The sequence below is a fragment of the Fusarium sambucinum genome, chromosome II (assembly GCF_050947815.1).
Source record: "Fusarium sambucinum isolate potato_lamoka chromosome II, whole genome shotgun sequence".
Lineage (NCBI taxonomy): Eukaryota > Fungi > Ascomycota > Sordariomycetes > Hypocreales > Nectriaceae > Fusarium > Fusarium sambucinum.
In genome coordinates, this window is record NC_139293.1 from 6,895,977 (window position 1) to 6,920,774 (window position 24,798).

General features: G+C 48.9%; 5 protein-coding genes across 5 annotated transcripts; 3 read left to right on the forward strand and 2 right to left on the reverse strand.

Annotated features, from left to right (window-relative positions):
- Positions 1-1,834: 1,834 nt before the first annotated feature.
- Positions 1,835-3,448, forward strand: FSST1_009219 (uncharacterized protein; the record flags this gene model as incomplete). The annotated part of the gene is made up of 1 exon (XM_083226175.1): positions 1,835-3,448. The coding sequence occupies one exon, from the start codon at positions 1,835-1,837 to the stop codon at positions 3,446-3,448; it is 1,614 nt and encodes a 537-aa protein (XP_083085180.1).
- Positions 3,449-4,630: 1,182 nt separating this feature from the next.
- Positions 4,631-5,979, forward strand: FSST1_009220 (CDP-alcohol phosphatidyltransferase-domain-containing protein; the record flags this gene model as incomplete). Its single annotated transcript, XM_083226176.1, has 3 exons — positions 4,631-4,938; positions 4,997-5,139; positions 5,189-5,979. The coding sequence occupies 3 exons, from the start codon at positions 4,631-4,633 to the stop codon at positions 5,977-5,979; spliced, it is 1,242 nt and encodes a 413-aa protein (XP_083085181.1).
- A 796-nt stretch (positions 5,980-6,775) lies between these two features.
- FSST1_009221 (bZIP transcription factor) lies at positions 6,776-8,044 on the reverse strand (the record flags this gene model as incomplete). Its single annotated transcript, XM_083226177.1, has 3 exons — positions 6,776-7,280; positions 7,423-7,712; positions 7,919-8,044. The coding sequence occupies 3 exons, from the start codon at positions 8,042-8,044 to the stop codon at positions 6,776-6,778; spliced, it is 921 nt and encodes a 306-aa protein (XP_083085182.1).
- Positions 8,045-11,824: 3,780 nt separating this feature from the next.
- FSST1_009222 (ubiquitin-binding TORC1 subunit KOG1) lies at positions 11,825-16,395 on the reverse strand (the record flags this gene model as incomplete). The annotated part of the gene is made up of 3 exons (XM_083226178.1): positions 11,825-12,041; positions 12,102-15,700; positions 16,021-16,395. The coding sequence occupies 3 exons, from the start codon at positions 16,393-16,395 to the stop codon at positions 11,825-11,827; spliced, it is 4,191 nt and encodes a 1,396-aa protein (XP_083085183.1).
- Positions 16,396-19,952: 3,557 nt separating this feature from the next.
- FSST1_009223 (uncharacterized protein) lies at positions 19,953-24,517 on the forward strand (the record flags this gene model as incomplete). The annotated part of the gene is made up of 4 exons (XM_083226179.1): positions 19,953-20,234; positions 20,289-20,664; positions 20,711-20,978; positions 21,028-24,517. 4 exons carry the CDS (start codon positions 19,953-19,955, stop codon positions 24,515-24,517), a joined length of 4,416 nt encoding a protein of 1,471 aa, XP_083085184.1.
- Between the last annotated feature and the right edge of the window lie 281 nt (positions 24,518-24,798).

Genomic DNA, 24,798 nt, shown 5'->3' on the forward strand with positions numbered 1-24,798 from the left:
CATTTCTTCTCGAGAGGAGGGGGCAGTAAGAGGGAGAAGGTATTCTACCTGACTGACAGGACATGCGGATATGAACACGACTTTCTCTGCAGACGAAGAGGATATCTTGAGGTGATATGATTAACGAATGCCGCGAGGGGCTTGGTAGGTAGTTGGGATGGTATATGCCTCTGTAGATATCGGCTTGTGTGGAGCAGAACAATTATTAGTCAACTGAACTTTCATACTTGCTTGTGATATGCAATATTTTTCTTGTCAGTCTCCTGAACACAGCTGGGGCTGTTTGTACATAAACGTATGGCGTGTGAAAGGTACCGAGTGATTTGCACTGCAACTACCAAACAGCTCATGGATTGACATTTGCTTCTGGTAAATCACCTTGTTCATAGCCTTTTCACTTTCGAGGCCATAGATGATTCTGCGCTTCAAAGTCTCTATAAACAAACATAAAAGTTAAACTCTCTAAGGGGGCAAATAGCATAAATTTAAGTCTAGGTTACAAAAACGGATATATAGACGTAGGCAACCTCCAAATACTTGCGTCCTCCATTATATTGTTTAAGGAAATGTAAGCCACAACAAAACTATTTAAGAAACACGGCAAAATCCAAGGGACGGGTTAGAGAACGTGTGATCTATCGATTGCTAAGCCTTATTTATATTGGCCTGGGCTATTCTAAACAGAATGTGAACGTCGGGCGGCTGGCAGTAATGGCACCGCTAAGGCGCATGCTCAGTAACAAAACTGCTTGACCGAGCTGAAAGACATAATATGGTAAGCCGTCTATGCGTTGAATATGCAGCCTACCTAATTTGAGGCGATGTGAATCATAGAAAAGTTACCATCATATGTGGGTTGGTTAGGTAGGCAAGGAACAATAGAATACTGCTTAACCGCGACTGTGACATAACTGAAGCCTACTACCTAATTTAGACCATCCTGTTCAAGCTGCCCGAGGGTTTAGTCATATAAGTACCTAGGTAGGTAGGTTTAATGTTGTCGGGAGCACGCACCTCGATGTCGCCTGCTGGCACTGATGAGCACCGTCAAAGTCAAGAATAACAAAACTCAGGGCAAGGACAGCGCATTTTCATGCATGTAAGTATCGCAGGGAGTTGTAAGTACTCCTCTCCTGCAGGCTCCAACCAAGAGAGAAATTATCTCCTTTCTTCAAACCGAGAGTTCCGATCCCTCCTTCGCCTGAGCGTTTGATCTAGGGATCAAGGTAAACGCTTAATATAAAGCTACATTTATTTACATCTTTAACATTTGGATTACATGAACTTTTGGATACAGTGAGTCGCCAGTTAGGTGGTTTACCATATTCAAGTTTAAGTTGGCAGGGTGCTCCTTCCCGCTCCCCTTCCGTGTTGCGCAGCGTGGTTTGCAGAACAGGAGGAAGGCACGGTACCTTCCTCCATCCAATTCACCTGCACCCCCTCTTACACCTTTCCTCGCACTTCCTTCTTCACCAATCTTACCAGTCCGTTTCCCCCTTCACTTTTGCTTTCTATCTATCACCCAGATCTCTTCTATCATTGCCCCTTACGATCATCGTTTCCAAGCAATGGTGAAGACCTAAGATCGCAGTCCCTCGTTCCATTACATTATATTGCGCTGCGAATATATTCATCACCTGCACCCACTACCAAGTTCTCCGCTTTTGCTGCAGCAATATCTGCCCTTGTTCTTCCCAGGCTTATTCAACAAGTCTAATGCCCAGGCGACTTTGGCCGATTTAGCAGTCCAATCTAACCAGCACCTTCCTTAGATTTCAGGGATCAATCGTCCTTACCATCTCTGGCAGACAGGATGTATCAATCTGAGTCCATCATGGAAGACTTATCTTCCCCCGTCAGCATTGCCTCTTCCACTGCAACCGCCCCGTCTTCGGCTTCCAAGGTCACTTACACTACGGCTGGCACCCCGTACAACCCTAGTACTTCTCAACCACTGCAACCACCTGCTAGACGAGGTCGCTCCCTCAAGTGGCCCGCCAGTCTTCCTGCGGCGGGCCTTTCTCTCCTACCCAAATCCGTCCTCGCAACACTGCCTATCAAGACTACTCGCTCTTCATCTCTTCAGCAGTACAACCCTCAAACACAATACGACGGACCTTCCACCCCCTTGACCGATACCGACCACGGATGTGTTAATATGTCTGCCCAAGTTCCTCGTCTCGGATCATCGGCAACACCGTCGCCACTTGCCTCCCTCTTCTCAGAGACTGAACAAGACACGTTCACTGATGCTGACGCAAGCGACGAGAGCGATGATGACCGCGAACTTGGCATGGACCTGCTACTGAACATGACCGTGAAGTCTCTTCATAATCTGGCTTCGTACCCAAATCCGAACCAGAAGAAAGCTCAAAGGGCTCTTCTGCGAGGAATCAAGCCAGCTCTGGGCTTGAAGTCGGCGACTCGCAGTGAAGAGCCATGCTACCCACTTAGCGGCTCCCCTAGTCTTCCAAAGACACTCAAGTATAACGTTGATTCGCCTGGCATATTACATCGACCTCGAAGAGAGGCTCGCTGCGGCGATAGGTCGTCTAGCATCCATCCTGTTACATTGGATGGGTTTGATCGCGCAGTTGGTAGCAATTCTACCCTCGTTGCCGACAATCTTGGTTCAGCTACTCGTGTTCTTTCGTCGGGAGCGCCACTACCTCTGACTGCTGGACCGCCCGGCCAACGACAGTACCGCCCATCTACCTTTGAATCTACCTTCAAGGCATTGCACACGAGTACACCGACTCAAGACTCTATCCAAGAGGAAGATGGTGATGTTCTCACCATCAATCGACAAACTCTACGACAAGCAGGTATTGGTGCTATGAGCCTGGAGCAGAACTCACCTTCTCTCAAGACGATGCTTCCATTGGTATCCAATAGTCCTCTACCTACATCCACAACTGCCCCAGACTATACTGAGGACTCAGACATCGGTAACGAAAGCGCTCGCACGAGCGAATTTCTTAGCTATCTGGTACAGGAACCACCACAGCCCTCAAACGTGACACCCTCATGGGCCTGGGGGTCGACTGTGGCCTCTGACTGCTGGGCGTCATCACGAAAGCACACACAGCAATCTTATGCTCAAGGACCTCGAATCCGGACAGCAAGGGACATCGAGACACGCAGCGAAGAGGTCAACCGTGCTTGGTACGCAGGAGCTGACTTCCTCTTGGCTTCATCTGATGAGATTGCCATACAAGTCCAACCACCCACAAGCAAGGGGGCTTTTGGTGCAATCGGAGATGGACGCCCTTCCAAAAAAGGTGATTATCACTATCCGATGAGTATCAATCATGCCAACCGCATGACAGTTGCGGAACATGCTCATCCATTGTTCAACATGGCACATGCGAACGTACAGCAGTTCGTCGGAGAGGAGTGGCAGAAGAACAAAACCGGCCATGCCTCATCAGTTCAGGCTACCAAGTAGTGAATTGTTGGTTAAGAATGATATGGAAGGCGGGAGTATGACCTACCCCTTATATGATGCATTATACATGTCAACATGGTATGGTTTCTGGGAAGACGTAGGCAGACGATAACCTTGTGTTGGTCAATGCAAGACAGGAAGGTTGGATGTCTTTTGGGTTCGACATTTGCGATATGTTCTATGCCCTAAGGACACGAAGTGCCACATACATGTACATCCGCCGGCTCGCACAATAGCAGTATAAGAACTCGTTCTACTACCTTAGGTAGACATTTGAATGAAGAGAAATTATCACATGCTGATTCCCCTTGCACGGCTACTAATAGCAGGATATGTGTAGTACCAGAACTTGCGCGTTTATTTGGATCACTTACTCTCTATAGTATAGGTAGGTATGTAAATGGTTGTTGGAGATGTTAAAGAAGCCGTCACGAGGGTTAAATGTGATAGCACATGTCAAATTGATCAGCCACGCCTACGGGGTAGTGTAGATGACGAAAAGACATGGAAGTGTGGGTGGACCCCATGACGTTGGATCAGGGGCCCCAGTCTTCGCTTGGGGATCTTATCTTGACCAATTTCCCATCAAACAGTGAAACAGGAAGATCCTCAAAAGTTTGAATTCACGCGTACGTGTTTTTGTCCAGGTGGTTAACCGCAGAAACAGTACATACCTACTTATGAAAATACCAGGTACGTCACACATATCAGTGAGTAACGGAAAAGATTGGATACCTGGAAAATCTTCTTTTACTTCTTCGATATCTGGTCCCTCTTCCCCTCCTGCCTCCAGAGTCGTTGGTCTCTGATCGGTCCACTTTTCGAACCTGCTGGCATCTTTTTCTCACCATTTTGGCTTGCTTTTGCCAACTTTCGAATTTCTCCATCTCAGCTTCTGACTTCTTGAAAGAGAGCTTTAAACAACCACATCTGTCTGCTGTACACATTTAGCCAACCTGAGAAAACCGCGAAACCTTGCCTGCTCCGGGAAGAAGCCGATTTGCATCATCGGCCAAGCGAAAGCGCAGAGCGGAAGCGGACATAACCCCCAGACTTTACCCACTTGAAGGAGAAAAAAAGGCCACGATACCAGACGATCTCTGCAATCAACCGAAATACACAAGTAAAAATACACAAACACCAGGGAAAAGAAGCCGCAGCTGAACAACTAAAGCTTCAACGATGGTCTACGTACGGCAAAAGGAGCTCCCGGCGCTCAAGCAGTACAAGTACTCTGGAGTTGACCATTCGCTGCTCTCCAAATATGTTCTCAAGCCTTTCTACACCAATTTCGTTATAAAGTGCTTCCCCATGAGCATGGCCCCTAACGCCATTACCTTAACAGGGTTTTCCTTTGTCGTTGCAAACTTTCTGGCCATGTTGTGGTACACGCCCTCACTGGACCAGGATTGTCCTCCATGGGTATACTACTCCTGGGCCCTGGGATTATTCCTATATCAAACGTTTGACGCTGTAGACGGAACACAAGCGTGAGTAAAATCGGAGGACACTTGTTGTGAGACAATTGTGCTGATTCAAGTGATGCAGGCGACGAACCCGGCAATCCGGACCTCTTGGCGAGCTCTTTGACCATGGCGTGGACGCTTGTAACACATCACTGGAGGTCCTCCTCTTTGCCGCTTCTCAGAACATGGGACAAAGCTGGCAGACCGTGGCTGTGCTATTCGCATGTAAGTTTACACTCACAATTCTATCAAGATCATGATATTGACTTCTCAGCTCTCTTGACCTTCTACGTTCAGACCTGGGAGACCTACCACACCAAGACTCTGACTCTCGGCATTGTCAACGGTCCTGTCGAGGGCGTTCTCGCAATCGTATTGGTTTTCATCTTTACAGGATATGTCGGCGGTGCGCATTTCTGGCAACAGAGCATGTTCCAAACCATTGGTGTGCCTTCCACCGTCGGCGTCCCTTCTTTCATCTACAACCTCACCTTCACTGAGTGGTACCTTGTTCAGGGCAGCATTATGCTGGTTTTCAACACCGTTGAGTCTTCCCTCAACGTCATCCGTGCTCGTCGTGCTCGTGGAGACCGTTCCCGCGGTGCTCTCCTCGGCCTCGTGCCATTCTTCAGCATTTGGTCTATGATCGTTGCCTATCTGTACCTCCAGCCCACGATTCGCCAGTGCCATCTCGTCCCATTTGCTCTCTTTGCTGGCCTCGTCAATGCTTACAGTGTTGGACAAATGATCACAGCACACCTTGTCCATTTGCGATTTCCCTACTGGAACGTGCTGGGTTTACCCCTCGCTTTCGGTGTCATCGACTCTTTGGGGCCCATCTTCCAACAACATCTTGGGGTCGGCTGGCCTAGTGCTCTTGGTGACAGTGTTTACCAGGTTGCCTTCATGTTCATGATGCTCGGAACGGCTGCTGGTGTGTATGGCAGCTTCGTTGTTGATGTCATTGTCACCATCTGCGATTATCTTGATATCTGGTGCCTGACCATCAAGTACCCTTATGTCGAGAACGAAGGACCTCAGGCCAACGGTACTAAGAAGGACTAGATAATTCTTTACATACCGAGACCTGGCGTGACAGCGGGATTCTGAAAATCAAGTCCTTGTATTGCCTCGTCGACCTTTCAGTCGTGCATCTCGTCTGAGCACTGAGGCACGAATGACTTCTTGAAAGGAAATAATGGAAACGCTATCCACCAAAGCAGAGAGGAGAGAACAGAAAGGGCTACGTATTTAAAGGGGGAGAAAGAAAGTAATAGGGATGGGTACATAGACCGACGTTTGAGAGACATGGTTTCGGGTAGGTTTAACGAGGAGACATGTATGATTTTACGACGAAGGGTTTTGGTTTTCTTCTGGAGTTCTGCAGCGTATCTTGGTTTGTATTATTTGCACTCGAGATGTGCCAGTGTCTTCGAGGTTGTAGTATAGTTTTGTATCACGGAGGCTCTTCTGTTGTAAACTTTGTCATTATTTGTAATCCAATATTTGCTGTCATAATCGTGACCAAGCACGAACGTTTGAATGTCTGATTGATCCCTTCAAAAGGACCTGCCAAGAGGGACTTGACAATGGGAAACGCGTCTTTGGTAACCCCCTTAATAACTCCTCGTAGCCAGGTCGCGTTTACATACATGCAAGTTGCATACTTTTGACGCGAAACCCCAGAATTCCCCTCGGTGAATCCTTAATCCCGAATACAAAACGCCACGCCATAAAGCCCCGACGGGCGGGGGTATCATAGATTATCCACTGATTTCCTTTATGTGATATACGTTAATCATGATGAAGCCACGTATATACCATTTCTGCCGAATGGCCCCTTTTGCGCCTCATTCGTCGTTCAGAGGAGGTCATCAGTGCCGCTGGCAACACTTTGCTCAATGGCACTAGTGATTGAGCGTTCTGAGAAAACAGGGCCTTGGCCATCGCATCTGGCACAGTTCTTGAGACGCTCGCTCACATCAGCTATATCGACCAGACCTTTCTTGAACAGTTCATGAGAAATGATAAAATCCCACGTGGCGCCGGCAGCGAGAAGCCGTTCACCATCATCTGAGGTGACGATGCGGTGAGAGGGTGATTTGTTTGTGTGGTTTTGCAAGACATTGGAGTAAAAATCTGTAGGCTTGAAGCGCAGTGGTCCAGTTGCAGGCTCGGGAGAGATGGAACCATGGCCCGTGTGCGATGTGGCACGCAATATCTCATTCTCGGTGGATATTTTTTGAAGATCGCGCTTTAAGCGCTCGTTTTCGATAGACGATTGTTGTTGTGCAGCCTCGAGGCCAGCAAGCTTCGCCTCTAAATCTTTGACATGTCTCTCCTTTCTCTCGCGAAAGGCGCGTTGTCTGTAAAACCATGCGTTAGCTGGATGAGAAAATGGAAACAACTCGTCCGCGGCAGTTATTATGTATCGAAACCCTGGAAAGCGGTTGACAAAAATCCGAAGTGGTATAATTGCATGAAAGTAAGAACGCCGGGCAAACTTACGCAGCGCGGTTTTGTGCCTTTCTTCGCGATTGAGCAGGAGTCAGATTCTCATCCTCTTCGCTGCCCCCTCGAGCGATTGATTGTTCATCAGGAGAGCCGTTTCTCATCGAGCCTCCTTGCTGTCGGTGGGCTTGCATTTGGGAAGCGAAGACGTTCTGGCCTGGAGGTGTGGGAGGTCCAGGGAAACCGGACGCAGGCTGGTGAGGATTGGCGTTAAAGCCTTGGGCTGTTGTATAATCGAAAGATTGGAACTGATCATTTTGGGTGGTGGGAAGGCCGTCGTAGTTTTCCTGTGCACAAGTCAAACAAGACGTCAGCTTAGATGCGCTAGTGGCATGGAATAAATGAGCTGCAGGTACGAGGGAGAAGAAGCCGAAGACGTTGGACATCTAAGGCTGAAGGTTGATAGAGTAATGCTCAGGTAAGAGAACGCTAAGGCAGGGCTGCACTGGGGGAGTGGGGGGGGGAGAGATCGCGAAGAAGAACATTTACTGACAGGCGGGGATGCATTGAAATCATCGGAGCCGGCGGAATGAGAGTGTGACGGCGTCAGAGGAGGAATCGGCATGAACTGGTGGTAGGGCTGAGGGTTGGCGAAGTTGTATTGCCCGGTAAAATCCATTGTGATCGTTTCAGAGACGGCGGTTGGGAAAGAAATAGTGACTGTGGCGGAACAAAATAGGTGGACTAGATAGGCGGACAAAAAAGCCTGAGATGAATGCGATGAGTGATGGTGGGCAATTGGCAACCCAATGCCGCTCAGGGAATGAAAGAGTTGGTCGGGCTTATTTTTTAAGCAGTAGATAGATAGAGTAGAGGAGGAGAACAACAACAACTACCTAGGTAATGTTGTATTCCTAGGAAAGGCTTTTGTCCAGGCAGGAAGGCAGGTATAGAGTAGATAGGGTGTTGAATGAGGAGGAAGAGACAGGGTCAGGAGGGAAATGAGAGCAAGTGGTAGGTGTAGGAAGTCAAGCTAAGGTGAGCACGGAGCAGCAACAGGAGCGACGCAACAGCCGGGCTAAGGAAGGAAGGGTCTCGATAAAGTATAACGTAGAATCCGTTTCACGAACGGGGGCACGGGAAAGGTTGGGTCTGGGTCCTTTTAAGAGATAGATGTGGGTTCTCGATCTTGGTCAAGCTAGACGCGATACAGTAAGATGGAGGTGCAAATTATTGCTGGGCACGGCACTTGCCTTTTGACGTGCATATTCTATTAGTCGTTGCCAAGTTGGAGCAGGGCCAGGGTATAAGTGAGGATATCAACATACCTAGGTAGCCAGTCCCGCTCTTGGGAACGAACATGTTGTCAAGAGACATTTTGGATGACGATAAAAAAAGGCCTCAGAGAGCTTGTTCAGACTGACGGAAAGGGTTCCATGTCGCGTTCGAAGCTAAAGAGTCATCCAGGAGGAGTTTTGACGGGGAAGCTGCAGCAGGCGGCCGACGTTACTGTGCATTTAATTCGTTCTTTAGTTTTTCTCATATGTCTTCTTCTCGCTGCGTCTTTGCTTTACCCACCAAGTCAACGTAGTTGATTCAGTCATCTCACAAGGATCCTGATGGCTGTGCAGACGTTCGAAGATAACTCGGAAATTGCGGCTGTCTTTTCTGCATGCAGGCCTGCCTTAGTTACCTCGAACGGTAACGTCGATGCAGATGGGTATGGAGGGTTGCGGAAACCCAGGAAAACTGCTCTTGATCAATGCTATTTGGGGCATAGCATTGAGCGATTCTGTATAGTGGCGTTGGCCCTCATGTCAGTCAGTCAGTTCCAACGTACGTCATGTTCCAGATACACAACGTTAAGATCTGGAGATATACTACATAGTAGGTATTCTAACGACCTTTTAACTAAGCATCTGCTGACTCCATAGACTAAATGGCTTTTAGCGGATTCAAAGGTGCCGCCTGGTAATGGATACTTGACACTGAGAGTATCCATTTCCTAGCCCCCGACCAAAACGACAACTCAATGCTTGCTCTTAATTTTCCTCCTTCTGTCTTGGGTCGCTTGTGGGGCGTTCTCGTGTAGGTAAGCATAGTAGGGTCTTCCATCGCATGGGATAGAATGGGGGTCACTGTGGATCTGCACTTTATGCCTTTGTCGGGATCACCCAAATTGGAATATCTCGTCTGTGTGCTGTATTCCACCATGTAATTAGGTAGTCATTCAGCTAGGTGGCCAGACTGAGCGGCAAATCATTTTACTATGCCTAATCAGGCAGTATATCCAATTGTGTTCTGTTCTTGTTAACTTGAGTTTACCTACCTACTGAACAACACCAAAAACACACCTCGCGACATATGGAACGACCCTCATTCACAGCCTTACAGGGCCGATCAGTAGTTAATGTATAATTTTCGGCCCTTTTTAGAACACGTAACCCACTTTGATGTCCAACTACTAGTTATCTAAGTTTAGCCAGGTCTTGCTTGCTCACCGAGCATCGCATACCTAGCACATGTCGCATAGCAGACAACAACTTCAGCCGTAGCTCCATCTGCATCCGACTTCTGCTTAGTCGGCCGCCCGCCCGCTTTGCCCGCTCCTTCACCACCAGACCCTCAGAAGGATCCTCAATGATTAGTCCTGCAACAGGAAGCCCTCGCCCGTATCTTTGGTTTCTACTTGTGCGGTAATCGCTAGCTCAGACATGACATGGCTCGGCCGACGTTCTGAGTTCTCTCGGCTTTTGCGTCCCCATCATACCCCTCGGGTCTACATGGGAAATAACGCGTGTAAATTTTGATTACTGCATGGCTATATACTAAAGAAACTGGAGGCTACCCGGCGATAAGGTAAGACTGCCGAATGGTTGGTTGCTGACACCCGCCTCAACCTCGATGAGCATGAGCACGAGTTGAGTGTCTGCCTAGGCATGTAAGTAAGACCTTGGGCAACTTTGTCCCAGACTTGACTGGGTGAAGTACACGCAGATGATATGTCAAGTACGTAAGTAAGTAATCGGAGACCATGAAAAAGCCTGGAGTCCTACTTCCATTAGGTCCCCGCACGTATCATCGTCAACACATTGGCGTTCTGTGTAACCAATAATAGCCAAACCTAGCTTCGCGCATTCCCCCGCTGAACCCGCCTCACAAGTAGTATCCCAAGACCCTTGGTGCATAGTATATGCAGCAAGCTCCCAGGCCCACCAAACCAGGTAAGGATAACGGTGTTTTCGTTCCGGAGTTCGGGTTCACACTTCCCACGATACATGGGCTCACAATGCCTGAGATAACCGTTAAACGGGCGCATCGTGGTGTGGCTTGGTTCGGTGACGATGTACCATGGATGTACAAGGTATGGTAGAACGTGGGGAAGCGATTAGATCTCACGCACCCGCTTTAGCAGAGAAACACACATACTACTACCTGTTCGGGGCGTAGGTACACATCTATTTGCACCTGGGTACTATAGCCATTCGTTAAACAGAATTGAGGAAATGATAGGATGTTTTGGCCGTGAACCCGACCTGCCTTGCCTGTAAACAAGAGCGCGTAACTACGAATGTAAGTAAGACAGGCAGATAACTGCTGAGTTCGAACTCAACCCCCCTCCCCAGTTCTTCAACACTCACCCATTCCAGAGCCCCGTCTCGGCCTACCAACTGTGGCTGCAGCATCCACAAGAAGCCTTTCAGTTTATTCGTCCTATCAACTTTTTGAGACAACAACGTCGTGGATGCGTGGAATATAGGCTCATAGGCTAGATGCATGCCCAAAGGTTCAGAGAGCATCGCGCAACCATTGCAACCACACGACCCAACCAATAATACCACCACCGCCTTCGAGTTGCTGGACCCAGAAAAGATATCCACGTTTTCTTTCACGCATCGGCCCTTCATGTTGATATTTGCATTCTTGAGTGCAGCAATACTGACCATTATGCTGAAAGCTTAGTGTTCTCACTATTGTAGGAATTGTGTTACTCCAACGAGCATGGAACAAGCATTAATTGTATATCGACAAATGCCTAGCAGAGGATATTGTAAAAGGGAACACAGACTGCCACTGATAATTCTCGAGGAGCGCAGTCATGTCACAAGATGCATGCTCACGAATGCTTAATAGCAATTTGTATTAGTGTACTATACATCCCATCAATGCCACATTCACTTGTCTAACGAAACTAACTTAAAGAGTCGCATAAAATGTTGCCCTGAGAAACACGTCAGTCGAAGAACGCAATCTCACTCGCAACTTTGAATCGCCTCGCTTGTCTTCCCCCATAACGCCGATAGGTATCAAAAGAAATCCTGATGATGCAACATGCAACTGTACAGAGAACATTCATTGCCCTTCCCTCATCCTGATGCTGGTATCGGAGTTCATCCCGTCTCAAATTCTTGGACGCATGACTTATTAACTATACGTGAAACCTGCTACCCCAAGGACGCTAACTTGAGGACATAGATTCGGATTTCTCGCAGGTGAAAAAATTGATGTGGTGATCTCCTCGAGCAGCGCATCCCAGGATTGGACGATGAGGGTGGAATGCGGTTGCTGAGATAGCCGAGCTACGATTCTGTTGCAAGAAGCTCGAGTAAGGCTCAACACTTGAGAGCTCATGGCCGTCGAGATTGAATACCTTCACGGTATGAGCTGATGTGCCCCTGATAAGAAGTTAGCCCATTGTCTTTCCAGTCGCAGGTTCCACCGAAGTTGATACTTACACTGCAAAGACCGGCAGGTGTTCATGTGTGCTGGCGGTCCGGAGCGTGTCCCGTGTTGTTTGGAACGAATGCAGGGGCTTGTCCATTCGGATATCCCAGATTTTGACTTTGCCATTTCTGCTTGCGCTCACAAGTTCTCGCTGACCACCGCGCTGCATATGGACACTCTTAATCCATTGCCGATCTGATTCGTCCTTCCACTTGCGTACCATTGACTCCTGAGGTCTGTTCCTTGTATCGAAAACGCGAACAGCGCCGTCTCCAAAGCCGGCCACAAACATGTTGCCTGTCATTTGATCCGAAGTTAGAGAAGTCACGCAGGATCCCGAACGCGCTGGGATGTCCATGACACAGGTCTCGTAAGCCGCATACCATACTCGAATAACTCGGACATCACCGGCAACAAGGACCCGGCCTGTGACCTGCTGCCAATCGAACACCATTCCTGAGTTGACGTTGCTGGGTACCATGTGTGTCAAGGCACGCCAAGAAGAGGCAAGCTCAATGGCTCTGTCCGATTCGTAGTTGCGATATACTCTAATCACACCATCGGAAGATCCTGTAAGCAACATCGCTTGGTCATCCTCGTTAATAAATTTCATGTCGCTGATCTTAGAACCTTCTGGATTTCCATTGCTGAATCGGCTCAATCGACCTTGTTTCTTCCAATCCCACACGTAAACCGTGTTGCCCTCATCTGCGACAGCAAGATGATCCTCAAATTGGTGAAATGTCATCTTTGCAGGCTGAGCCCCGTTATTGACAATTCCAAGCTGGTTGTTCCACTTGTGGCTTCCCGCTTGTTGCTTTAATGGCTGAGTTTCTCGGAAGATTGTTTCGTTTCGAGCTCTTCGCCAGAGCCGCTCGTTGTACTCGGTGCTTCCCGGCTCGTCTGCTTCGCTTGGTTTCATCTGTGGTTCACGGAAGTATTCAATGGACCATTCTAGGAATCTGCTCTTGAGTGGGAGTGTGGGGAGTTTTGTTAAATCTCGCTCTTTGAATGCGCCTGAATATGGCTCATGCGCAACATTGTATAATGCCTGCGCTGAGGTGCGATCATTTTGTTCGGGAGGCACAGGCACTTGGTTCGAAACCAGTTTCATTGAGGGTGATCGAGGCAGGGTTGGTGTTGTTGGTCTCGATTTGTCTTCATTGGTGACTAATGACGGGAAGAGCAAACTGGCAGTTCGGCGCAAGATCCCAGGTGAAGGCAATGGCTGTGAGTTGGAAGAACCAATGGCATTGTTCCGCTGGCTTGTATTGGTCATGTGCCTATTTGCCAGTCTTGTCGCGCGCTTTTGAATTTCGGCCATGACGAGTTGCGTCTGAGCACCGACCTTTGAGCTGAGAAGCGCGTGGTGAACATAGTCTACCACAATAGTAGCTTCTCGCTGTACCTCAGGGTGAGGATCCACACTAAGAACCAGAGCCAACTTCCATAAGGCCATGTATACGGTGTTGTGAGAAAGACCGTGGGCCATTGGTTTGATGGTTCCATCCTTGTTGCGGTTTTCCGGCCTTGCGTAATGCAAGCCCATTTTGTGCTCCTGGCCGTCATCTTGGGGAGGGAAGATGAGATACTCCTTCTCCTCAACTAGCTGTTCGTAAGCTGCAACTAGAAACTTACTTTCAAAGCGAACAGCGAAATGTGACAGGAAAACGACAAACTCTTTACGAACCATCGGACTTCCGTCATTTCCCATATCAAGTATGGTCCATGCGATCGACTCCTCAATTCGAGCCACTTCCTCTGTTAGATCGGGAATGCCAAGGAATGTGGTCATGGCATGAACCATGGCGGCTCGCACCTCACAACAAGGATCTCTCACGAGATAAGCCAGCTTGACGTACGCGTTCTCCCTGATACCTCGCCATTTCGCCTCTGGGAGGTCTTGCCACAGCTGGCTTATGCAAAGACAAGCCCATTGTCGGAGGAGAGGGTTCTCTTCATTTTGAAGATGTGTCAAACAGTAAGTCATGATGTCTGTCTGATTACAAACCATCTGGCCATTCTTGTAGTCTTTGCAGAGCATTGCCAGAATGAAAGCGCACATAGCTTTGTGTTCATCGCTGTCTACAACGGGCAGCCCCTCAGAAGGTTTGAGGATTTGTGCAAAATAACTGTAGCCGCTGTCTTTGATGAGATCCTGCTGGCAAGAAAGGTCCACTGCAATGAGACGTGCCCATATAAAGACCATGACGGGTTTCAGCTCAGCTGCAGCAGACTGCAAAAGTTTAAGAACATATGGGAATATGCCTATACTTAGAGCGAGCTGGACAGACCATGGACCCAAGTCAAGAAAGCGTCCAAGCAAGATAAGAGCCCTGACGCGATGCTGTTGGCTGAGCAGGACCTGTAGCACGACAGGCAACTGGTCGGGCGACTTTTGAGCCATTGCATCGCCTCTCGTAAGGTAAACATCGAAAGCGGTAAGTTGTTCTGTGAAGAAGCTCGAATTCTGGTACTCATAATCATAGCCTTCACTTTCCTTCTTCTCCAATGCAGGGAGCTGAGATAGCGCCATGTCTACAGCCAGGTCCCAAGTCTCCCACAATGGATGCTGATGAGTGTCTGGCAGCTTAGGATAAGACTGAGGGTGACATCCATAGACAGTCATGACCCGCTGGGCTAGCAGGAAATTGCGGAATAGAGCCGCCACCATGAGATCTTGTCGGAAGAACTTGCGAAATAGATCACGCGGCAACGTTGTCCACGCGATGCTATCTGTGATGGCGGTGAAGATCCAATTAAGCTCACCAAGTGGTGTTCGCCGTTCTTGAAGCCGGCCAGGTAACTTTTTCGCTCGCTCTGGACTGACCTTTGTTTTGAGAGGATTTTGTAGAACAAAGAACCAAAGAGCCATCTCAATAGGAGTAGTGAGACAAGCAGTAAAGAGATCGGCAGGCAGCAGAGGGTTTGTTGGCAGATTCTCCTTCACAGCACATGCAGCCAAGTGAATATATGGCCGGAAGTTTGTCTTTGTGTAGTTGGGATCACGCTCTGCAGCTTCTTCCTCTTCCTCTTCGTGCTTCTCGACAAATCTGTGGTAATTGTTCAGGATATTGCCAGCTTCGGAACAATCCCAAACAAAGATAGTGGGAGCTTGCAGCCAATGTTGCAGATCGTATAAAGATACGGGGATATACTGGGTGTAATTTTTATTAAAAACCCATATCTCGCCCGATGCGGTAGGTTTTGGAACACCATGTCCGTTATAATGAAGAAGAACACGCTCCTCTTTGGCATTTCGACGTAGCGAGATGCAGAACTTTTTCGTCTCTTCAACAGAAGGATCCAGGTACTGTTTATATCGCGCTCTTATCGCGAGAGTTTCATATTGTGCCTGTAGGGCCTTGCCGATGTTTTCGAGGGCTTTCTGAATTGGGGGGACGGTCGGGTCCGTCCATGCCTCAAGTTTCGCTCCTGGATTGGTCTTAAGTTGGTCGGGAGGTTCAACCCCTATGTTCAAGCACACCGCAAGAGCTGCGGATACTGTTTTTAACCTGTCCCTTTGCCGCCAATCTTGCAGCTCGTACTGGGGTGGTTTCGGTTTGCCTGTCGTTTCATGTCGTTTATCGGTATAGTACATGTACCAATTCTGCAAAGTATCGTTAGATTAATGGGTTGAAAACTGGAAGACATCGCGAAGACGGAGTGTTCTTGTCATGAGTTCTGTACATGTATGTATGTGTGTGTTTGTGAGGATATTCACAACAGCCCAGGAGGAACAACCAAGCGGCCAAATGGACCGGGTAAAGAAGTCCGCAGATGGGTATGGTGTTTTTTCCCCACGTGCCACAGCATACATTGTAACCGGGATGTTTTGTCCTGCGTCAATCGAGCATGATACAGAACTTGGGGTGCGCCGGAACTGACCGACTAGCGTACAGGGAAGAATTAATGAGAAGTTCAACTCACATTAGCCAGTTGAGATATAATATCCTCGGATTGATAATGGTCCTCAAAACCGTGTCTAGCACCCCAATCAGGTATGTTTTCTTCTATAGGCTCAGGCTCATCCATCGGCCGTGGCGCGTAGTCACTCTTCGATCTGAGTAGCAACGGCTTCGCAGGCCGCGTCTGCTGATGGTGCTCGATATCATCTCTCGTCTCCAGGGCTATGCTTCCATTGCGGCGGCCTGGTGCGCTCAAGGGTCGTTGGCCGTCTTCGTCGCTCCTAGTAGCGTCGTTCGAGGTTGAGCGGCCGTTCGGCCTGGGTCTCGTGGCCGAGGCGACTCCATTTGGCTCAGCTGTGGGCGCAGAGGTGCCGTTGATATCGGATCGCAGCGCCATGGCGACCTAATAATTGCGGATTATCGTTGCCTACGAAGCAGTGTTGTTGTGGCCAAGAAGCGCGTGTTGTCGTGACGAGCACGAGTTGGCGGGAGTTTGGGTCTAGCGTTGGCGGATGAGCTTGCAGTAAGGCGGGTGCGGGTAGCTGGCTAAAGAGATGTGGAGGAAGTGACGTCTATTGTAGCGATACAGCTGTCATGCTCTGATGTGTAGCTCAAGCCGGCATTGCGAATCAGTGCTCGGTTTATTGAGACCGCGACTGAATACTTCCTTGAATTCGTCGATAAATTTAGTCGGGTGCAGAAGGTAGGTATTTTTTTGAAGGTGAACGAAAGTAGTAAAATATGAGGCTTAGAGTTTCGGTCTACAGTCCATGTGGCTGACCAGGATAACGCCAAAGTTAGGAATTCCTAACAGCGACCGGCTGCATGTTTTGCTTACATGCTTACATGCTGAATAAGAATTTGCATCTTAGAAAAGACGTTAGAACTTTTCACTCATAGCAACTGGTTACTTTCAATTGCCATCTGATTGCAACGATTGATACTGCATTGGTAGTAAATCCAAGTCCCGTATTGACCAGTTTCCATGTTAGGTACCGTTCTCTACAGTTGTCCAGTCCGTTGTCCCAGTTCAAACTCGAGTAGATGGAAAACTCCGGGTTATTTGGCCAACCACCATCAGATGGGCTCTGAAGCATTGATGCCAGCAACGAAGCGCTGAGTTGCCAATCAAAAGTACAAATTACTTAGTACCCTTGGGCAAACTACAATGTACCAAGGTAATCTAGGTGTTAGATACTAAGAAGGCCATTAGGAGTGCAATGCGTGAGACAATACACGTGGCTACCTCGGGAGGTTTTGTTTGAAATCGGAGTTCTTTACACGTTATCCCTAAATAGGTACTCCGTACTCAATGATAATAGATGCCTGCCTATAGATAACTTACTAGGTGCCCAATAGATACTACCTGCACATTTCTTTCGGGTGCATTGTCATCATCACCATTGCCTATTAATTTGATTCTTTGCAATTCCGCAGCGATATGTCTCTTTTGGGCTTGAGTTTTCCACTATAAGGCAGTACCAATGACCCAACAGCCGACTACCGGTTCAGGTGAGTGATGACACAGCAGGATAATACGCTCTTTAATATGTGAAATCGATATAAAATCCTATTTATATACCTGATGACCTCAAAGTTGGATCACAGCATCGATTTCACCCTCACAATTCGCTGTGGTACTGATGATAGTGTTTCGCCCCTTTCTTCCATCACCTTGTTAATAAACAAAAGCAATTGAGTGGGGTTGAAAAGAGCAGTAATCACCGGGAAGCTTGGCATGGGTACTAAGACCGTTGAGTTTGACCACGTTAGCGTCCGAGAAACATGAAACGACACAAATATGGATGCTGGTTCGATCTGCTTTCCATTTCTTAATGTACATACTGTACTATCTAGTAAACGATAATTTGTTCTCGAGGCCATATCAAATCAACTATCAGTTGATTACATAGCATTCACTATCTGGGTAGATAGCTTCTTAAATTTTAATAATGCTATTCGTGTCTGTAGTCTTAGAGTAGTAACATGGAGCAGCAAGTGCCTAGGAGGTAAGTATAATGTAAGTGATAGTGACGCAGTGGCCTCAAATGATAGGAGTAACGCTCACCCATGACAATAAAATCAGGTCGGTGCAGATCGACTTGCAATTATCTAGTATTGTTTATCATATGCAGTTAAACCCACGCTCATGCGTAGTCTGGCGAGTACGTACATATATGATTGATATATAGGTAGGTAGGTACCTACCAAGGTATACATACTAACATATATGTGTTAGATTATTACTTATAAGTATGAAACCAAATGATTGCGTACAAGTTCCAAGGCTCTGTACAGGGTGCCTTCAAATGCTTGATCATCTCTTTCTTGAGCATTAATTGGCAATAGAACGAGTGACAGTTTAAGCGCTCTTCTGCGGATTTGAAACTATGACCAATTCGTAAAGTGGCTTCCTGTCAGGTACAGAACACATGCACAAAAGGGGCACACCAGTCGGTGGGCAATTGGATGGACCTTGTCATTATTATGTTGTCCCCAGCCGCTGGGTATCGGGATATCTCCACTTCTCGAGGTAGGGAAGATCCATACGTACTCTGTAGAAAATAGTACAAACAGTAGACTACCTCTCTGTATGCATTAGAACAAAGACGCCCTGCGGAAACGAGTACAATAGTCGGAATGTGACATCAAATCGCGGAAAGGCGTACCAAGCAGCCTAATAAAATGCATCCTGATTGTGACAGCGATTGATAACTGCCGTGCTTCTTGTTTTTGCGATATGTGTTGAATTGTGAGAGATGTTAGCCATAATTCATACTTTAAAGACACTACCACCTCATATCCACGCATGTATAAATACCTAGACTAGGTAAGTATGTGAAAGCTGAACATCACGTAATAATCTTGCCTCGATGCCTGTTGTCAACTGCATGTGCCACATATAGTTTGTTCTCAAAAGATCTAGGCAAATATCAACATCTGCTTCTGCTTCTCTCGACTTTTAGACACAAGTCCATGCAAAGTGTTGGCTAGTCTGTTGCATTGGCACTCTAAGTTGGTCAGAATGGAACCCCTAATATGGTCCAGGATGATGGGCCGGGCGAGGGCCGCCCAGGGGCACATCGAAGCTCAAGATCTGATTGGCTGTCGGTTCCAGGGATTAGAAAAGAATGTTAGGTCTTTACCTACCTAGTACCTGTCTGTCTGCCCTTACAGCACAAGACAACAGCCCGGTGAGTACCAACCAACCTAACACCTACCGATGTGTAGAAAGGCCACTGAGGCTACTGTAATAAGCAACCTAGCAATGTAGCTGTCCTCCAATCTATATCCACATCCACATCAGAAGAGGCAAGGACTAAGCCCCATCTATTGCTGCGCTGCCCGTTTCCGTTCCGTTGCAGCTGTCGCAGGCTTTGGTCGCTTATTTCGTACCTGACCATCACCACCTGCTTTTCCATCTCACATATTTTGCTGCGCCAACCCAACGGGGGCTTTCTATCCGCCGCATTGTCACTCTTTCATCCTCCTTTCAAGCCGCCTGATGTTTACGACCATTTGAAACAACCAGCAACTGCGTGGACGCAGAACGATACAAAAGAAATTCTTGTTGCTTAACAGCGTGCGACAGCGCATCGTCCACTCCGAGGCCAACCCCCCTCCCCTACCTTGGACTCCCCGTAATTCGGGAGGTTGACCACATCTCTAAATCTCTAGAGTACAATTCGTGTTCTGTCAGCACGTTCACCAATGCTGGCCCAGCCATTTCGAAATTCGAATATCGATATCCGTACCTGCTTCTACGTTTATAGCTGGATCGCCTCCGCAGTCGGAATATCCGCTTTGTCTCCTGGTGATCTTTAACACGCGACCGCTACACCACGATAACGTCCGATTTTCCGCGACTTCCATTGCATCCTGCCTAGTTGCAAGACGACAAATACTGCTCTCGAACCAACTTCTTGCCGCACCGCGGCCTCTTCGCGATAAATAATGGCTTTCCTGTTCAAATCGAAGAAACACCCAGACAAGTCGCAATCTGCCAGCCGCGACGCAGGTTCTGGCTCCCAAGGGTCGATTCAAAGCATCACCGCCCGCGCTGCTGAAAAAGGCTCTTTACAGCATCGTGCAACCCCTACTGGAAGCGTGAACTCAATAGAAAATGAAGCCACGGCCGGAAGCCCTGATCAGGGACCTGGGCCTGTACAAAACCATGGCCATGGGCGCCGTGGTGGAAGTGCTGATCAGTCAACTCAACAACCCAGCGACCCATCTGTAAGTTTTCTATGCAATTTCCTCTACAGTTTTGAATGCTAACACACTACCCAGTTACGAAATGGGCCTCCCATGAATGGGCCTAATGCATCGTTATACCCCTGGTCACAACGTCGATTAACATATACTTCCACCCATCCTCCACCATTCCCACGATACGGGGCCGCTGTTAATTCCGTGTCATCGAAGGAGGGAGATGTGTACTTGATGGGCGGTTTAATTAACGGCTCTACTGTCAAAGGTGACCTATGGATGATTGAGGCAGGAGGTAACATGGCCTGCTATCCCTTGGCGACAACTGCTGAAGGCCCCGGCCCAAGAGTCGGCCACTCGAGTTTGCTTGTTGGCAATGCTTTCATTGTGTATGGTGGAGATACCAAGATCGACGAGTCTGATGTTCTTGACGAGACGCTCTATCTTCTTAATACTTGTAAGCTTCATTGCACCTATACATTTTTAATCGCTAATCAGATCAGCAACGAGACAATGGTCGCGTGCCCTGCCGTCCGGACCACGACCTTCGGGCCGTTATGGACATTCCCTCAATATACTCGGTTCTAAAATCTATGTTTTTGGAGGTCAGGTTGAGGGGCTGTTTATGAACGACCTTTCGGCATTTGATCTCAACCAACTCCAGATGCCAAACAATCGTTGGGAAATCCTAGTCCATGGCGAGACAAGCCCTAAGATGCCGGCAGCTCGTACTAATCATACAATGATAACCTTTAATGACAAGATGTATCTGTGAGTATTGACTGCAAGTAGTGCTGAACGGCTACTGACAGAATCTTAGCTTCGGTGGTACGAATGGTTTCAAGTGGTTCAACGACGTTTGGTGCTACGATCCGGCGATCAACAAATGGTCTCAATTCGACTGCATTGGCTATATCCCAGCCCCGCGAGAAGGACATGCCGCCGCTCTCGTAGACGATGTCATGTACGTCTTTGGAGGAAGGACTGAGGAAGGGACAGATCTTGGCGACCTTGCGGCTTTCAAGATTTCATCGAGACGATGGTACACGTTTCAAAACATGGGGCCTTCTCCTTCCTCGCGCTCCGGCCACAGTATGACGACGGTTGGTAAATCGATCGTAGTTCTTGGTGGAGAGCCAAGTTCAGCAACCGCTTCCGTCAGCGACCTAGGACTCCTCTATGTTCTGGACACCTCAAAGATTCGATACCCGAACGATGCGCCACAGACTTCGCAGCCTGCGCGAGTGCAAGGCTCACGTAGACCGAGTGCTAGTGAGGGTAATCGCCCGTACCCTGCACGAGACGGATCAAACGGCCCATCGGATTCGAGAAAGATGATTGTGGGAGCGCCATCTGCTCCACCCAACGGTCATCGATCGCCACCTAACAGCGTGGAGGTTGAAGGTTCGCAGCCCGCTGTCGCAAACGCAAAGCTTCCGAGAGCCTCAGCGATGCCTCCGTCGGGCCCCCCTCCCCAAGGCCCGATGCCTGCTAGGCCTACCGTGGACGTTTCTGCAGTGGCGCGAGTTCGGGGGCAATCGGCAGAACGTGGTGGCGCTTCCGGTTCGCCAAGAACGATGCACTCTGGCTCACCGATCACACGAGAAGTAATCAGCGAGGTTGATAGCCCTGCATCCAACGGCCAACGAACACCCGTCCAACAACCACCACGTGTTGCTTCACGGCAGGATCAAGTGAGTGGAGATGCGTCCAAGGTTAAACAAGTCCCGCAAGGTCGACCTCAAGGCCCGACCGATGGTACGTCAGATGCTTCGATCAAACCAACAATCGCGCCTCGGCCAGCTTCACCACCAGTCCCTACAAGGCAACCCAGCAATAACATCAATAGACGGTCATCGGGAAGGAACTCGCAAACAGTCGTTCTTCTGAAGGAGCTGGACTCTGCCCGAAACCGAAATGCTTGGTATGCTTCTGAATTGGAGCTGGCACGGAAGGCTGGCTACGTCCCCAACACTTCGTATAGTCCTTTGCTTGACAACAAGGCCACTGAGACTTTCGACGATGAGGATCGACCACTCATAGAGGCTTTGTTAGCAATGAGATCCGAGCTTGCCAATGTCCAGACCGCAGTTGACAAGCAAGCCGTTATCGCTGCCAAGCAGATTGCCGAGGCAGAGAAGCAACGCGATGCCGCCATCCAAGAAGCCATCTATTCCAAGGCCAAACTCGCGGCGCACCTGGGTGGGAGCTCGGCAAGTACGCCGCAGCTCGATGGTCCCAAGGATGACTCTGAGCTTAGGTCGAGTGAGCTGAGTAGGAAGCTTGCTTCTGCGCTGCATGTTCAAAAAGACCTTCAATCACGACTCGACTCCGCTAGGAGCGAACTCGACTCGGAGAGGAAGGCTCGCCTATTGGCAGATGACACCTCGAATGCAGCCCAGAAACGCATGGCAGAACTTGAAAGCTACAAACAGCAAACGTCGACAGAGGTTGAGAGACTCAAGGCCGAACTGCATCTTGCCCAACATGAAGCGCGAGAACATTCAGTAGCTCGCGCTGAGATTGCCGCTACTGTCGAACTGCTCCGTATCGAGAAGAACGACATGGAGCAGAAATACCATGAAGCTATTGGGAACTCGAAAGACCATAGCGACACTTTCGACTCTCTCCGGGCTGCTATCGTAGCCTCTGAGGATTCTACAGCCCTTCTAGAGAACAAGCTCGCAGAAGAACGGAATCAGCGCGAGAAGATCGAGACGCAGCTCAACAAGCTTAAGTTTGAGCACGAAGCTCGCACTGCCGAGCTTGTAGCTACCACCCAACGTCTTCGCGATGCTGAGCAACTTTCGGAGAAGCACGCAGCAGAAGTTCGAACAACCCGGCAGGCAGTTCTCGCAGGTCTTGATAAGATCTCGGCTCGAGATGTTTCTGGCCCGAGCAAAGCGGATAGCGAACGAGTTGCGGCTCTGCAGACCCAGCTCGCTACCTCAAACGAACTGGTCAAGAAATACCAGCAGGAAGTTGAGGCGGCAGCCGACAAGCTACGTGGCGCAGAAGAGCGTATTGCCGGGCTCGAACAATACCAGGAACAGTCAAGTCGCGAAGGTGTCACAATCAGAAGACAATTACAATCTGCTTTGCGTGATACGCAAAGCTTACAGGCAGCCAATACCGATCTCAAGAACCAACTAGCTGCTCAGCAACTCGAGACTAATGCCATGACCGTGCAGCACAATGCGCTCAAGGACATTTTGAGCGAACGAGGCATAAGCCCTACCGCTTCTATTCGCACTCGTGGTATTACAAACCCGCGGATCAACTCACCGGCCAACTCGCCTGACTTGAATCGAGTTCGTGACCTTGAATCTCAGCTCGCCAGTTCATCTGCCGCCCATGAAGAAACAAAGCAAGCGTTTGCCATTCAAGTCCAAGAGTCTGAGGCGGCTTGGCGCGAGAAACTGTCGCAGCTGGAGAGTGACTATCAGTCCGCCGTGCATTATGTCAAGGGCACCGAGAAGATGCTTAAGCAACTCAAAGACCAATTGTCTCGGTACAAGACGGAAAATGCCCGCTTGAAGACAGAGATAGAAGATCTCGAGGACAACGCTCAAGCCGGAACATCCTCGACTTCCGCCAACTGGGAGGGCGAGAAAGCAGAACTCCAAGCGCGAATCCAAAGCCTCGAGATAGAGCTTGAAGAGTCCGCAGCCCAAATGGAGCAAAGACTTGATGGCCTTCAAACAGAGCTACAGGAGACCAATCAGCATCACGAAGCGGCCACACAAAGGCTGAACAGCCATCGAAAGGATCTAGAGCAGCTGCAATCTGAGAATGCTCTCCTTGAGCAGCGTGCAAACGACGCTGAGCAAAAGGTGGCCCTCCTGCTGGACCAGGTTGAGCATTCTGTTGATAATTACCGTCGGCGTAGCCGGCAAGTGCCCAGTGTGAACTCTGAAGTGGCTGTCGGTGCCAATGGCCTAGGCTTAGGGCATTCGAGACAGGAGAGCTCCGAAGGCGAGAGTGTGTATGGAAGCACAAACGGAAACGGAAACGGGAATGGAAATGGAAATGGAAATGGAAACGGCAACGGAAACGGGGGTCTGGAAGCTAGAAACAGCGCAGCCCTGGACAGCCTTGCCAACGAGCTTGAAACCCTTCGGAGCCAGTGGGAGGCAACCAACAAGAACTATCGATTGAGCACCAACTTTGACTTCGATGGATCCTCAGGCGCCAAGAAGGAAAGCGATACCGCTGTTGGCGTCGGCCTCAGCGAGAGTCTGGCGGATTGGCGCAAGAGACTTGACACGGAGGAAAACCACAATGACGGGGACAAGCCTCGACACACCTAATCGCAAGTAATTCCTGGATACCGATACGCTTTCATGACACAAATATACCCACCCTCTTCGTTTTGATTTATGGTCGATGGTCAATGTCTGTACATCCCGATCTTCGCAAAGGTGGAATGGAGTTTCAGTTGTCTTCAGTGACAGCTCTGTCATTTTCGCGTGTGGTCTTTTTTCTTTCTTCCCACTTTTCGACGTGTTCGAATTTTCTGAAAACTAATTCTTTTGAAGAAGGGCTATCTCTTTTAATTCCCTTCCGCTCGCTTTTCGCTTTGGAGGGAGAG